Below are 17,544 nucleotides of genomic sequence, written 5' to 3' on the forward strand. Positions count from 1 at the left end.
AAGGAAAATCTCAATTTTAAAATTATTTTCCTTGTTCCAAATCCCTCCAATGCGTCGCCCTCCCATTTTTAATTTTGTCCAGCCAAATGTAGGTGATGTACAGGAAAGGATAGCAAAGATGATTTTTGAGCGAAAGTAACAGGTTAGTTGTTATGGGGGACTGGGAATACTATAGTTCAAATGTTTAGATGGGTCAGTTCTTGGTCAATGTGAGCAGGAGGGTTTTCTGACAGTACGTAGACAGACCAACAAGGGGCGATGTCATATTGGATTTGGTACTGGAGAATAAACCCGGCCAGGTGTTAGAATTGAAGGTAGGTGAGCAATTTGGCGATAGTGACTATAATTTGGTTATATTTGCAATATCAATGGGCAGGGATAGGTACACACCACAGGGAAAGAGGTAAACTAAGGGAAAGGCAATTATGATGCGATTAGGTAAAATTTAGGATGCAGATGTTGGGAAAGGAAACTGCAGGGGGTGGACACTCTTGAAATGTGGAGCTTATTCAGGAACAGCTGCTGCAAGTCCTTGGTAAGTATATACCTATCAGGCAGGGAGGTAGTTGTCAAGAGAGGGAGCCATGGTTTACTAAAGAAGTTGAAGCCATTGAAAAGAGGAATAGAAAGACTTATGTGAGGATGAGGCATGAAGGCTCAGTTAGGGGGTTTGAGAGTTAAAAATTAGCCAGAAAAGATCTAAAGAGAAGGCTAAAAAGAGCCAGGAGGGGACTTGAGAAGATGTTGGTGGATAGGATCAAGGAAAACCCTAAGGCCTTTTACAGGTATATCAGGAATGAAAAAATGACTAGAGTAAGATTAGGGCTGAAAATGTGTTGCTGGTTAAAGTACAGCAGGTTAGGCAGCATCCAAGGAACAGGAAATTCGACGTTTCGGGCCAGAGCCCTTCATCAGGAGTAAGATTAGGGCCAATCAAAGATAGCTATGGAAAGTTGAGCGTGGAATCTGAGGACATGAGGAAGTGCTTAATGAATTATCTTTGTCATTATTCACACTGGAAAAGGGCAATGTTACTGAGAATACAGGCTACAAGATTAGATGGGATTGAGGTTGACAAAGAAGAGGCTTTTGCAATTTTGGAAGATCTGAAAATAGATATGACCCCAGGGACAGGATGAATTTATCCTCAGACTCTCTGGGAAGTCAGGGAGGAGATTGAAGAGCCTTTAGTTTCGATCTTTATGTCACCGTTGTCAACAGGCAAAGTGCCAGAAGACCGGAGGATAGCGAATGTTGTTCCCTTGATTCAGAAGGGGACTTGTGACAACCCTGGTAATTATAGGCCAGTGAGCCTTACTCTGGTTGTGGGCAAGGTGTTGGAAAAGGTTATGAGAGATATGATTTATAATCATCTAAGAGAGGAATAATTTTATTAGGAATAGTTAACACGGTTTTGTGAAGGGTAGGTCGTGCCTCACAAACCTTTGAGTTCTTTGAGAAGGTGACCAAACAGGTGGATGAGGGTAAGGCTGTTGATATAGTGTATATGGACTTCAGTAAGGCATTTGGTAAGGTTCCACACAATAAGCTATTGCACAAAATAAGGAGTTTTGGGATTGAAGGTGATTTAGCGATTTGGATCAGAAATTGGCTAGCTGAAAGAAGACAGAGGATGGTAGCTGATGGGCAATGTTCATCTTGGAGTTCAGTTACCAGTGGTGTGCCGCAAGGATCTGTTTTGGGTCCACTGCTGTTTGTCATTTTTATAAGTGACCTGGATGAGGGCATGAAAGGATGGATTAGTAAATTTGCAGATGACACTAAGATAGGCAGAGTTGTGGATAGTGCCGAAGGATGTTGTGGGTTACAGAGGGAAATAGATAAGATGCAGAGCTGGGCTGCGAAGTGGCAAATGGAGTTTAACGCGGAAAAGTGTGAGGTAGTTCACTTCGGAAGAAGTAACAGAAATGCAGAGTACTGGGCTAATGGTAAATTCTTGGCAGTGTAGTTGAACAGAGAGATCCCTGTGTCCAGGTGCATAAATCCCTGAAAGTTGCCACCCAGGTTGATAAGATTGTTAAGAAGGCATATGGTGTGTTGGCGTTTATTAGTAGGGGAATTGAGTTTCAGAGCTAAAAAGTCATGCTTCAGCTGTACGAGACACTGGTAAGGCCGCACCTGGAGTATTGCATGCAGTTCTGGTCACTGCATTATAGGAAGAATGTGGAAGCTTTGGAAAGCTTCAGAGGAGATTTACTAGAATGCTGCCTGATATGGAAGGAAGGTCTTACAAGAAAAGCCTGAGGGAATGGAGACTGGTTTCATTGGAGAGAAGGTTGACGGTTGACTTAATCGAGATGTATAAGATAATTAGAGGGTTAGATAGGGTGGAGAGTGAGTGCCTTTTTCCTTGGGTGGTGATGGCTAACATGAGGGGGCACAGCTTTAAAGTGAGGCATGATAAATTTAGGACAGATATTAGGGGTAGTTTCTTTATTCAGAGAGTATTAGGAGTGTGGAATGGCCTGCCTGCAACAGTAGTAGACTTGCCGACGTTAAGTGCATTTAAATGGGCAGTAGACATACATGTGGATAATAATGGAACAATGAAGGTTAGATGGACATCAGATTAATTTCACAGGTTGGCGCAACATTGAGGGCCGAAGGGTCTGTACTGCACTGTAAAGCTCTATGTTCTATGTAAATATCTTCCAAGATAGCTATAACCCTTCTGAGCTTGAATACCTGCACTTTTTAATCAAAACATGCCTTTAGTTGTCAAAAGACTGAACTTTAAAATGTCCTCTCAATCTCTCCAGCCATTCTCTTTGCTTTCCCCTTTCAAACTATTCCTCCATACCTACCTTTTGGTTATTTGTTTCCTAATAAACTGACGTAACTTGATCAAATGTTCATTCAAATGTTAGAATTGTAAAGCTACAGGGACATTTTATGATGTTAAACGCAGTATATAAATGCTGATGAAAAATTCAGGATTTCAAAACTATTAGCATATACAGAATTAATGTCATGCCGATAAAATGTGAATTTGACAGTACACGTTACTTAGGTATCAACATTCAAAAATCAAACCAACAAAGAACTGAATCTACTTTCCTCTTACATAAACATCAATAAATATCTCACTTTTCCCTATAGTACTGCTACAAATTCAGCTTAACAATTTATAGGAATGAGAGATTCAGGATAGAAACATGTTTGTATTTTCAATCTATTTAAGAATTAATACTTCAAGGGTATGCTGAAAAATAAGTCTTTTTTTTAATAACTGAAAAAATTGAATTCTAAATTACTGGTGAATCAGCAATGTCATTATTGTTATAATTACTGCAGTTAATGTAAAAATAGACTACTGCCATACATGCAATACTGTAAAGTTTAAGACAATTTTGTACTTTTTCCCATTGAATCATAATAACTACAAGTTTAAACTACTAAATATAAATATTTTTGACTACCATTAAATTACCAATCCTAAAAAGCAGAACTGAAATGAAATATCCACTTTGCTATACGATCCTGTCTACTAACTTTGGTCAAAGGAGATTTTAGTTTCTTAAGGCACAAAGCTAAGAGTTCTCTTGATTCCAAAACGCATTGCATCCAAGTTCCCGGTGGCTGAAGATATCTGGAAAAAAAAGACAGCATTCCTTAATTACTTCAGCAATCTATATTATTTATTGATAATCTACTAATCAGAAAGAGTATGCATCCAACTCAATTCCCAAAAATATTTCAAGCCAGCAACTAGATAAACCTGAATGAGTAATCAGTGGGTCTCACAAGTGCTATATGCTGCTGAATTACATGGTCTTAGCTAGTTGAATTCAAAAACCATTCTCTATCTTCCAGACTATACTTGGTGAGGGATTAACCTTCCTACAGAAAATAAGCACTTTGCACAGTCAGGTTTGGGCAGTGTTAAGCAATGCAGTGGATTTTTGCATGCATCGGATACTGCTGACTTAGCTCAATAATACACTATTAATAACATTTTTCAGGTTCAATACATTAAGACTCAAGCTTCTTCTGGCAATTAAAGAAAAAAACAATTGTATTATTTAACATGTTCAACACAACTTAGGAATACACTACACAGATCCAAATAAGTAAATTTCATATCACTTTAAAATCATTCGTGACTCAACATCAGGTAATTATTTACAGGCAGATCACCACGATGTTGTGAAGTCCTCAGAGCCCAGAATTGGCTGATTGAAAGCAATTTTTTTTAACCTTTCTGACAAAACCTTAAATGATGCTTTTGACTAACACAGTAACTGCAGAATGTGAGAGCAGAACAGGATGGCTAGAAAGGGGTCACAACAACATGATGACCGAGAGCTATCTGAATAACATTGACAAAACCATACATTGAAGAATTCCATCTGGGGCTTGGAGGGGAAGGGTGGTGGTGGTGGTGGTGGGGGGTGTGGTTTGGAAAATTTAGGATGTAATGAGTACACTGCATTAATCCAAAGGTATAACCAAAATTACAGATAAACCTGATAATTTAGTTCCCATTTAATATGAAACATTTTAAGAAATAAAGCAATGAACAAACCAAACTTAATTTCCGGACAACTTAGAGTGATTCTTTGTAAATATATTTTTATGAATGACTATGCAATGACTGTTTTCAATCACAAAACAGACAACTGTAATACTTCATTTGTATTTTTTCATTAATATTTTAACAAAAAAGGAAATTCTTTGTTCAAATTGTATAAAATGATGGAAAGTCTCAAGTTTAACTTCCTTAGAAAAGCTAACCATTTGCCAAATCTTTACAGTTCAATCTTTCCAAAGGGAATTTCGTCAATTTAAAATTTAAACAATAACAAAGGCAATTCACAAAACAATAAGCATGGGTTGAATTTTTCAGAAAGAGCCAACTTGCACAGTCTGAAGGAACATACTCTAAAGACCTTCTGCTTTCTGCAAGATTTAACGTAACCACCATCTTTTGTCTGTTGCCGCACATTCACATTAACTCCGCTACTGCATCCACCTCCCAAGAAATTTAGCACTCTGACTAGCACATGCGTGTTCTCTATCACTGACTCTCAATCCACCTTAGCCTCTAAAGTACTAAACTTGAATGCCTTCTGCATTTCATATTCACTGACTCTGTACGCTTCCCCACCTTTCCCCCACCTGCACTTGCACCAGCAGCTATACCAGCCACTTTTACCTCTCACCTGCCCTAATTTCATTCCAAGAGAAAATGGTCCACGATCAGGCACAGACAGCCAAGACAGGTTATCAGGTGCCCAACAATGAACGGCTCACTTCCTATGACAGAATCCTTGCTTTAATGGGAAAGTGTAGAAACCACTTGTAAATATGCCATGACCTCCACGTCTCAGCAACAAAATAAGATTCATTGTAAACTGCAGTACTGCTTTCTCATTACCACCTTGAATATTTTCTTAACATAGAGTAAAAAGTGAGGTCTGCAGATGCTGGAGATCAGAGCTGAAAATGTGTTGCTGGTTAAAGCACAGCAGGTTAGGCAGCATCCAAGGAACAGGAAATTCGACGTTTCGGGCCATGGCCCGAAACATCGAATTTCCTGTTCCTTGGATGCTGCCTAACCTGCTGTGCTTTAACCAGCAATACATTTTCAGCTATTTTCTTAACATGCCAAAGTTTTAATTCTTTCGAAGCTTATAAACTCTTGGCAATTGTAAGCATGAACAGTATCATTATAGACACCACCCTGAAGACAGCAATCCTTCTAGCAACCACAACCTCCTCCAACTTTAAGACGACACAGACCCATCAGAAGAAACACCATTAAGACTGTCTCCTGTAGCTTCCATTAACTGGAATACCAATACCTCAGTGGGTAATATAGCTAGTTAAATTCTGAAGCACATTCTAATGAATACATCACTGCCACAGCTCAGATCCTAGCTGAAGGAAAAACACCCAAATCACTGGCACTCAGGACTATGGGAGACCAGCCTCCTGCTCACTGCACGACGGTGAGGAACTCATAGTTTGGCAATTAATAACTTCATGAAACTTTGTCATAACTGAACTGGGGAGCATTACAGGCTGTGGAGGATGCCATCAGTTTGCAAGCTTATTTTGTAAAATAAAAAGAAAAAGCAAAGAAGGAAAAATCATTAAGATACGCTTGCAGTTGGGATTAAATAGGAGCACAGCCTCCACAGCATCAACACATTTACAGACAGTGAATGATAATTTCAATGAATTTTGTTCTGTTGAAATAGTTGCCAGACAAGTTCCATTGGCTTGCTATGACTCGCGAAACTGTGCTGTAGAATGTGAAAGTGAAGTTTCTTCAACTGAATCTTCATTTCCTACTTGTTAAAATGCTAAATCCCTCATGGAGCTTCACTGTCCATCATCTGGAGCAACCCATGTAAGGATTAAGCAACACCTTGTGACTGTATTGTGCTGAAACAAACCATCATGCCTGAGCAAGCAAGGGAATCTCGTGTTGAGGAGATATTTTATGGTCAGCTATCCTTATAATTCGATTTTGTCAAATTTATAGCCAACACAATTCATCAGTGCATGAGGTTCACATCCAGAATTTGAAACAGCTCCTACCTTTAACCTGTACTGTCACACCTCCCTTCACAGATTAAAAAAAATATTTACTCACTCAAAGTGGGATAGCCACATTTCAATTGTACTGTGCTCGAATGAGGCAGATGTCACATGTAGCACTTCACAGACTGGAGTGAAGACTCACCCTGTCAATCTTCACATTCTTTGTGACCTTGCACCCTCCTGTAACCAACTATTATTTTATATGAACAAGGCCGACAAGTCAGTTATGACAAACATTATTAAGTACCGACTCCCCCATGGAGGGGTGGTGGTGGCTGATGAATCATCCATCCACAATACCCTCATGCCCTTCCATCTCCCACATTTGTAAATTGAGTTGTGCTCCTTCACAATTGTTATCACCTCTGTATCCAAGCAGTCTGTTGCCAATCCCCCTTCATATTTCCCCACCACAGCAGTTGCCCCTGATAACTATCCTTGACATTCAATGAACAATCCCCAGGACTGTCCCCACCCACTCCCCAAACAACTTGGGACACCAACCCCAATTGATGACTGACACATTTGTGCAGATCCCTGGCTGGCTTACCCACTAATCCCCAAGACTGGTTGCACTTGACCTGCGGGACTGACAATGGGACAATCCCCAGAATGTAAAGAAACAAAATCTCTGACTGAACGCCTTGAGCAACTGGCTGTTTCTGAGACCCTGGACTGACATCAACATTTACCAGAGACTCGCTATTAATCCATGACTGATGATAGTCCCTCTTGTCCTGACTGAGGACTACTCCCATTAGACTTTGAGACATGGTTATTTGGTTGAAGCACGTACAATGCAATTGTTATGTAAACTGCAAGGACACATTTCACTGCACAATCAAGGGGAAAACTCTCCATTGTATGGAGTCGTATATGGCACATAGGGAGATATTTGTGGTTGTCAGACATCAGTCACCTCAGCTTCAAGACATCTCAGCAGGAACTCCTCTTGGTCAAGTCCTAGCTCTAACCATCGCCAACTGCTTCAATGATTCTGTCCCCATCACAAAGGTCAGAAACGGGAATGTTTGGTTGCTCTCTCTCTCTCTCCATGGATGCTGCCTGACTCACTGTGGTCTCCAGCATTTCTTGTTTTCAGTACAGACTATCCAGGATCTGATAATGGGTAATGAGGCAAGTTTAGTAAATGAGCTCTGAGTAAAAGATCCCCCAGGAAGTAGTTATCATAACATGATGTAATTTAATATTCAGTTTCCATGTGAGAAACAAGAGTATCTAACAAATAAAAGACAAAGATAATAGGCAGACAGTGGTAGACATGTAAGAAGGTCACTCATGACTTACAGCAAAAATATATCCCATTAAGGAGAAAATATTCTAAGAGAGGGATAAACCAACCATGGTTAACCAAAGAAGTTAAAGAAAACTGTAAAGTTGAAAGAAAAAGCATACAGTGATAGCCCCAAAAACTTGGATAAACACAGAATCTAGCAAGGAAGGACCTAAAAGACAATAGAGACAGAGAAAATAAGCCATAATGAAAAACCAGTGAGGAATGTGAAAACTGGCACGAAGGGTTTCTTTAAATACATTAAATGGAAAAGAGGGGCAAAGTGAGCATATGCCTCTTCAAAAATGAATCTGGGAAGATAGTTATGGGGAACAAAGAAATGGCAGAGGAGTTACAGATATTGTGCATCAGTCTTTACAGTGGAAGATACTTTGAATATTTAGTTAATTCTAAAGAATACAGGGGAGGAATTAAGTATCACCAACATCACGAGACCCTTAGTATGAAACAAACTCAATGGTGCTGAAGACAGAGAAACGCCTTGGTCCTGACGGTTTGCATCCAAAGATCCTATAAGAAGTAGCCAGAGATAGTGGATGCATTATTTGCACTATTCCAAAAAATTATTAGATTTTCAAGAAGTACCGCAGGTTTGGAAAACTGCCAATGTGATACTCCTCTTCAAGAAGAGAGACAATAAAACAGGAAACTATAGGCTGATTAGCCGAACACTATTGTTGGAAAAATGTTGATATCAATCAGGGAGGTAATAGCAGCATGTTTGGAAAACCATAATCTAATCAAGTAGAGTCCATATGGCTTCATGAAAAAGGGAAAGCATGTCTGACTAATTTATTCGAGTTTTTTGAAGAGTGGATAGAGTGGAACCAGTATATGTATTATATTTGGGCTTACAGAAGGTATTTGACAGAGTACCTCATAAAAGGTTAAATCATAAAATAAGAGCCCACGATGTTGCAGGCAGTATAAAGAATTGGTTAATTGGCAAGAAACAGCAAGCAGGGAGAAAGTATTCTTTTTAAGGTGATGACCTGTAATTAGTGGGGTTAAACCAGGATCAGTGCTGAGACTGCAACTGCTTTATATAATATATATATATTTGACTGAAGGAAGAAAGGGAATGTGCTGTAACCAAATATGCAGAGATAATACAAAAATAGATGAAAAAACAAGTTGTGACAAGGGTACAAACAATTTACAGAAAGATACTGATTTGGTTAAGGAAGTGGGCAAAGTTGGCAAATGCAGTATAATGTGGGAAATTGTGAAATTTATTTTGGAAGGAAGAACAAAAAAAACAGTATTATGTAAGTGGAGAAAAGCTGCAGAAAGCCACAACACCAAGGGAAGTGGGAGTGGTTCTGCAACTAACAGAGCAAGATAGCACAGAGGTACAGCAGGTAATCAAGAAGGCTAATGGAATGTTGGCCCTTATTTTAAGGGGTATAAAAATAAGGAAGTCTTACTGGGACTGCACAAAGTGCTGGTGAGACCACATCAGGAATATCGTGAGCCGTTCTGGCCCCTTAAGGAAAGATATTTCATTGGAGACCGTTCAGTGAAGGTTCCTTTGGACAATCACTGATATGAGGGTATTGTTTTATGAGCAAAGGTGAAGGAGGCCAGGACCCTACTTATCAGAATTTAGAAGAACATGAGGTAATCTCATTAAAAATGCTGTATGCTTTAAGGAGCTTAACAGGGTAAATGCTCAGATAATGCTTCATCTCATGGAAGAGTCTAGGACCTGAGGGCATAGTCTCAGAATAAAGACATGCCAATTTAAGACTGAGATTAGGAGGAATTTCTCTCAGAGCGTTGAGTGTTTTTTGAACTCCTTAACATAGAGAGCAGAGACCTTGCATATATTTGAGGCTGAGATAACCTCTCGATCAAAAGTGGAAATCAAGACTTAAGGGGAAAAGGCAGGAAAGAGGACACCAAGAACATTGGCCCAGCCATAATCCTATTGAATGGCAGAGCAGGTTTGTGGGAGCCAATGGCTTACTCCTGTTCCTATTTCTTATACTTTGGAAATTTCACTAGTTTTCATTTACCGGCTGGGAAGATAGCAATCTGCATATAAACGAAGCCAAATTAGGTAATGAAATATTAATACATTCAAATAAGCGCCTTGCCAATCAGTAAAGAGATTCTCAAAGTTGTTGAAACTTTATTCATAAAATCAAACATATTTGCTCAGCACTAAGAATCTCTTTTGCATTCTCACTGTATTTTCCTAATTGTTTGGCAAAGGCCTGTATCTTCAGGGCCTGGGAAAACTCCATCTATTATTTCAGGTACCTGAATATGAAAACCTGTAATAAAGCAACCTAAAATAGAAAAATGTGACAAGTGTAATAACACGTGCATCTTTTGAAGCCTAATCAACCCACTGGGTTGAATTTTACCAATCAATCATTCTCCAAAAAATTCACAAACTAAGAAGCAATAACAAGTAAATACTCCCTACAAAAACATATACAAGTGTAGTTACAGGCAGAACTATAAACCTTCCTTTTGCACTGCCAGTTCACATAAAAACCAACAATCAATTTAACTAAATTAACTAAACTTCTCATTATGAAATATCTGTGACAATAATCAATTCTTGCAAGTTAGTCTATTTTCTGGAAACCATCTCACTTCTTTGTTGATCTTTGTCATCACTGATTACAAGAATAGTGCCAGAAGACTGGACGATAGCAAATGTTGTTCCCTTGTTTAAGAAGGGGATTAGAGACAACCCTGGCAATTATAGACCAGTGAGCCTTACTTCAGTTGTGAGTAAAGTGTTGGAAAAGGTTATAAGAGATAGGATTTATAATCATTGAGAAGGGAATAAGTTGATTAGGGATAGTCAACATGCTTTTGTGAAGGGAAGGTCGGTCTCACAAACCTTATTGAGTTCTTTGAGAAGGTGACCGAACAGGTGGACGAGGGTGAAGTAGTTATTGTGGTGCACATGGATTTCAGCAAGGCATTAGATAAGGTTACCCATGGTAGGCTGTAACACAAAATGTGGTGGAATGGGATTGAGGGTGATTTAGTGATTTGGATCAAAAATTGGCTAGCTGAAAGAAGACAGAGGGTGGTGGTTGATGGGAAATGTTCATGCTGGATTTTAGTTACTAGTGGCGTACCGCAAAGATCTGTTTTGGATCAACTGCTGTTTGTTCATTTGTATAAATGACCTGGATGAGGGTGTGGAAGGATGGGTAGTAAATTTGCAGATAATACTAAAGTCAGTAGAGTTGTGGATAGTGCCGAAGGTTGTTGTAGGTCACAGGACAGAAGTTGCAGACCTGAGAGGTGGCAAATAGAGTTTAATACAGAAAGGTGTGAGGTGATTGACTTTGGAAGAAGTAACAGGTATGCAGAGTTCTGGGCTTATGGTAAGATTTGTGGTAGTGTAGATGAACAAAGAGATGTCAATGTCCATGTAGAGAGGAACCTCAATTATCCGAATGAGATGGGCAGGCACTATTTCGTTCAGATAATTGATTATTCAGTTAATTGATTCAATGCCTCCCTTCTGGGTCTAGGAGTTTTCTGTAGTTCCCTTTTTCCTTGCTCTGCCTGCCTTACTCCCTCTCTCTCTCTCAGGGTTTGTTTCTAAGCAGATACACACTTGTGTGTAAGGGACCTGCAGCTCTGCTGAAGCCTCTCGAACACACCCACCCCCATCAGTTCAATTGTATTGACACAGCAAGCACTTGCTTAGTCCGCTCCCCATTCAGTAGATTAAGCAGCAGCACACTACGCATGTGCCCCCGCTCCCCCATCTGCCCCCACCCCATTCCAAGCTGCCATCATCCCCCCCCCATCCCAACCTGTACAGGACAATGTTGGAGGGATGATCTGGGGTAGGGGAGTTTAACGTCCATCTCTGTGCAGAACTCCAGGGAAAGTGTGCGTTGTGGTGGTGGTGGTGGTGGTGGTGGGGGGAGATAGAGAGAGAGAGATAGAGAGAGAGAGATATCAGTCACTTTGACATGGTGTCTGGGTTCCCACTGATTTCCAGGACTGTTCTCAACAGCATTCCAGAAAGCCGAGTTCATTTTCAATCATTGTAAACAAATGACGCAATCAGTGTTGAAACACGTCTTTTGATGTAATGCTCCTATCAGGACCTCGAAATATTCTTCAGATAATCAGAAATTCAGATAATTCATATTCAGATAAATGGTGTTAAATGGGGCGGGGGGGGGACGGAGGGGGGGAGGGGGGAGGGGGGAGAGGGGAGAGGGGGAGAGGGGGGAGAGGGGGGAGGGGGGAGGGGGGAGGGGGGAGGGGGGGGGGGGGGGGGGAGGGGGAGAGGGGGAGAGGGGGGGGGGGGAGGTGTAGAACAGCCTGCCTGCAACAGTAGTAGACTCACCAATGCTAAATGGGCATAAGACATACATATGAATAATAATGGAACAGTGTAGGTGAGATGGACATCAAATTAATTCTACAGGTCGGCACAACATCAAGGGCCAAAGGGCCTGTACTGCGCTGTAACATTCTATGTTCTATGCAACAGCAGTAGACTTGCCAACTTTAAGGGCATTTGAACGGTCATTGGATAGACATATGGACAAAAATGGAATAGTGTAGGTTAGATGGGCTTCGGATTGATTCCACAGGTCGGCGCAACATCAAGGGCCAAAGGGCCTGCACTGCACTGTAATGTTCTACGTTCTTCTCAGCAGAACACCATTTAACTTTTAAGATCATAGAAGTGTCCGTCTTTCCATGCCACAATCATATAGATAAATTTGTTACACAAAGATAAATGTAATACAAATTAATTGTAGAACATAATCCTTACCTTTCACATTGCTTGCAGAAATGAACATTTACTTGTTTAGGGATTCCTTCTGTGATATCAACTTGTGCACGCAAGCAGGCAACGCACATATTTGCAGGATTTGGAGAAATGGGGATACCACACTGGCAGCACAGACTAAGAATGGAAACAAACCAAATGAATTAAACAGGAACTCATGGAGTTCTCTAACTAGACTACAGTAATTTCAAATGAAGTATCACAGACATTCAGGACAATAGTGTAAATGTCATTTATGGCGTTGCTCTGGAACGTTTCTAACACATTTCTTAAGAAATTGATATTGGCATGGCTTCACAAAGATGTCAAAAAGCATAGCAACCATTTGACTGTCACACTGTCAGCTCCTTGCTGCAGCTAATACATTCACATCAATCATCCTGTAACATAATTCACTGCTTCCATTCCACAAATAATTAACTATGTACATCATAAAGATGCCTGAAATCTGCCTCAACGGTAAAACATGGCAGGATCTTCTTTGAACTGTAGACTGCTGAATTTTAATGAGAGCGATCTTATTAAGTAGCAAACACTAGAGGCATCATTGAGGCCATCAAAATGTCCCCACTGCATTCAGCACCTCTTTCGAGACAAAGAAGCACATCCCGTGAGCTGTTCCATGTAGAAATGCCGTTTTAATATTATCTACATTCCCAAGCAACTATTGCTAACAAAGCCAAAACAAATCTGCAAAAATTGCTTTTCATATTGCATACTAACCTATTATATCTTAGCCCACAGTATTCCTCAAAACCTCATTCCATTATCCTTGTTTTACCCTTACAAACCCCATCAAGAAATATCCCTACGTGCTTAGCATTCAACAAGAGACAATTTTGTTAAAACCAAATCAAAATAAAACTTGTTTATCAAGCCAGGTTCTTCTCTGGGATCAGACAGAATCTAGTGTTAACATCTGCTAGGTTCAGAATAAGGATGCCCTCTGACCATCTTCAAAGAATTTCTAGCATGGACAACTCACGCTACGGCGAATATTTATAGTTTGACTCAACTGATGTTTTCTACTGCTATTTCATGATAGTATTTGCATGTGTATCTCTAAATTCTGCACCCTCTCCATCACAACAATTAGCAGAGAAATTTTTGCCCGTCGTACAAGTCTAGTTGCTATTTATTCTCCATCACATCATCCACAATTATTTCATCTTTCTATATATTAATGGTAATTAAACCTGGGTGTCAAATGTATGAAAATAAAAACTTTATGCCATATCTTTATCGCATTAAAAACAAAAAAATGCTGGAAATCACAGCGGGGTCAGGCAGCATCCATGGAGAAAGCAAGTCAACATTTTGAGTCCACATGACTCTTCTTTAGAGCTCTGATGGAAGGGTCACCTGACCTGAAGAGTTAACTTTGATTTCTCTGCACAGGTGCTGCCAGACCTGCTGAGCTTTTCCAGCAATGTGTGCTTTTGTTTTTGACCTTGTTAATATCCCTCACTAAGGGCAGACTCACTACAGGTCATAATGGTGTTCTTTGGTTTTCTTTTAAGACAAATGCCATATCTTTTCAATAAGTGTACAGTATTCTTCTTATGGTATTCGTCATTCCCGATACCTGCATATTTTCCTTTATTTTAAACTTTTTCAGGACAAAGGAGCATTTTGCCTATGAAGTTTTAAAATAACACTGTCTTCTAAATTTCTGCCCCTTGTGTTATTGACATCAATTTATTTTGTGGAGAGATTATGTTCCATTCAAGGCAGACAATAATGTCTCAATTGTGTAATTTGCTATTTCAAAATTTTGCGAATAAAATAATTTTGTCATTCTTCAGATCCAGCTTCATCTACACCTCCTTCACCAGTGGCTTAATTAAAAATAATTCACTGGATATTACTTCCACGCTAATAATGGCTGATTCCAGATACTTTGCAAGGAACTACAACTTTAAAAAAATTACCATACTATCATCCCCAAATCTGAATCTGGAAGAACTCTTGAATTCCTTAACTTTGCGCCAATCCTCATTATGTAATCAATGTAGCATTTTAGCTGGCCTATTCCATTGACTATATACATGCATCTATTTTGTTAATACTGCACAAAGAATCATCACATTCATCACAGGACTGAAATTTCTTGTGAATAATACAATGCCTTTTCTTTGGTCCATTTTTCCATTTTCTTCCTCTGAACCTTCCATGTTGTATGCAGTTTCAAATACTTAATTATGTCATTTGGTTCATGGTGTAATGATGCTTTTAATTACACCTGAAACAGGAACTGACTACACCCTGGGCATTGCTGGGTTCATTTGTTTATTGCAAATTCTTTTTGCTTCACAGAACCTTCAAAAAAAAACCATTTTTGGCCCATTTCTTCTTTCCGACTCGTTTTTCTAAACAGTCTAACCAGCCCAGTAACATTGTTCATTCCATTTTCTGTCATGTGGCCAACATCCGATTAGTGTCAGAATCTGTGCTGGAAAGTAATGTTTTGAGAGTTGTTTTTTTAAAGAAAGTACTTTTAACATTTTTTCTAGCGATGCTTATCTGTAAATTTAACTTTCATCAAACCTCAGTACTTCGGCACAGTATAACAACTTAAAAGGAAACACCGATTAGGGAATTTCCAATCAAAATTTTTTCAGTCTATGTATAACTCTACTTCATTCCATTGTGTACTCAATGGAACTATTTTCAACTCTTCATAGATCTTTTTGATCGATCTTATCCACAAAAGTTCATCTGTATCCCAATCATCAGCCGACAATTCTGAGAAAAACTGTTATTTTTTTAACCTGCTTAAGTATAGCAGTGAAAGAGCCACAGCCATTCTTGGTTTTTCTCTTCAACAAAAAAGTAACACAGGGTCACATTCTTACACTCCACTCAAAGCTCACATTCTAAAAACAGAGGAGCATAATCATACCCTGAAACTTTAGAATTTGATTCAGATATCTCTCTGAAGTTTTCTTCCAATTATACAGTGGTTAGAATATTTAGTTTTCAATCTTTGACTTACAAACAACAAACACTCTTTGTTGGCACTGATAGACATCAGACGTTAAAGATTGGTTAGCCATACTCCAGGCATATAGCCTTCCTATCCAAATTTTATTCTGACTCATGACAAAACTCCAATACACTAATTATTTACTTCCTACATAAGTAATAGGAATATACCCAAACAGTTCTTACCCAACCATTACAATTAACAAAGAGCAATCACCTGTTCCCAAGTTTGACTTTACTTCAGGCAATCTTGCCAGACCTTATTAAATGATAACATCTGACAGCAGGAATCCAACAGCTATGCTAACTGCATGATGCCAGGATTTAGGACATTGCTCTGAGCTAGAGAGGAACATGCAGGGAAGGCTGGTTGGTATAGGGAATGCTGGATAACTAAAGAAATTGAGGGTTTGGTTAAGAAAAAGAAGGAAGCAAATGTCAGGTATAGACAGGATAGATCGAGTGAATCCTTATAAGAGTATATAGAAAGTAGGGGTATACTTAAGAGGGAAATCAGGAGGGCAAAACGGGGACATGAGATAGCTTTGGCAAATAGAATTAAGGAGAATCCAAAGGGTTTTTACAAATATATTAAGGACAAAAGGATAACTAGGGAGAGAATATGGCCCCTCAAAGATCTTGGATTAGTGGTGCTGGAAGAGCATAGCAGTTCAGGCAGCATCCGAGGAGCAGCAAAATCGATGTTTCGGGCAAAAGCCCTTCATCAGGAATAAAGGCAGAGAGCCTGAAGCGTGGAGAGATAAGCTAGAGGAGGGTGGGGGTGGGGAGAAAGTAGCATGGAGTACAACAGGTGAGTGGGGGAGGGGATGAAGGTGATAGGTCAGGGAGGAGGGTGGAGTGGATAGGTGGAAAAGAAGATAGGCAGGTAGGACAAGTCATGGGGACAGTGCTGAGCTGGGTTTACCCCTCAAAGATCAGCAAGACGGCCTTTGTGTGTAGCCACAGAAAATGAGGGAGATACTAAATGAATATTTTGCATCAGTATTTACTGTAGAAAAGGATATGGAAGATATAGACTGTAGGGAAATAGATGATGACACCTTTCAAAATATCCAGATTACAGAGGAGGAAGTGCTGGATGTCTTGAAACGGTTAAAAGTGGATAAATCCCCAGGACCTGATCAGGTGTACCCGAGAACTCTGTGGGAAGCAAGAGAACTGATCGCTGGGCCTCTTGCTGAGAAATCTGTATCATCAATAGTCACAGGTGAGGTGCCAGAAGACTGGAGGTTGGCAAATGTGGTGCCACTGTTTAAGAAGGGCGGTAAAGACAAGCCAGAGAACTATAGACGGGTCTGCCTGACCTCGATGGTGGGCAAGTTGTTGGAGGGAATCCTGAGGGACAGGATGTAAATGTATTTGGAAAGGCAAGGACTGATTCAGGATAGTCAATATGGATTTTTGTGTGGGAAATCATGTCTCAAACTTGATTGAGTTTTTTTGAAGAAGTAACAAAGAAGATTGATGAGGGCAGATCAGTAGATGTGATCTATATGGACTTCAGTAAGGCTTTCGACAAGGTTCCCCATGGGAGACTGATTAGCAAGGTTAGATCTCATGGAATACAGGGAGAACTAGCCATTTGGATACAGAACTGGCTCAAAGGTAGAAGACAGAGGATGGTGGTGGAGGGTTGTTTTTCAGACTGGAGGCCCGTGACCAGTGGAGTGCCACAAGGATCGGTGCTGGGTCCACTACTTTTTGTCATTTACATAAATGATTTGGATGCGAGCATAAGAGGTACAGTTAATAAATTTGCAGATGACATCAAAATTGGAGGTGTAGTGGACAGCGAAGAGGGTTATCTCAGATTACAACAGGACCTGGACCAGATGGCGAATGGGCTGAGAAGTGGCAGATG

General features: G+C 39.9%; 1 protein-coding gene across 2 annotated transcripts in view; it reads right to left on the reverse strand.

Annotated features, from left to right (window-relative positions):
• nmd3 (NMD3 ribosome export adaptor) overlaps positions 1 to 17,544 on the reverse strand; it is a 64,414-nt gene that overhangs the window by 40,661 nt on the left and 6,209 nt on the right. For both annotated transcript variants that reach the window (XM_060834184.1, XM_060834183.1), the window contains exons 3-4: positions 12,660 to 12,794; positions 3,514 to 3,610 (exon numbers count right to left, since the gene is read on the reverse strand). In XM_060834184.1, coding sequence (XP_060690167.1) covers positions 3,514 to 3,610; positions 12,660 to 12,794 — 232 coding nt within the window. The remainder of the gene's footprint in view (positions 1 to 3,513; positions 3,611 to 12,659; positions 12,795 to 17,544) is intronic.

Source organism: Hemiscyllium ocellatum, chromosome 13, assembly GCF_020745735.1.
Source record: "Hemiscyllium ocellatum isolate sHemOce1 chromosome 13, sHemOce1.pat.X.cur, whole genome shotgun sequence".
NCBI classification, from domain to species: domain Eukaryota; kingdom Metazoa; phylum Chordata; class Chondrichthyes; order Orectolobiformes; family Hemiscylliidae; genus Hemiscyllium; species Hemiscyllium ocellatum.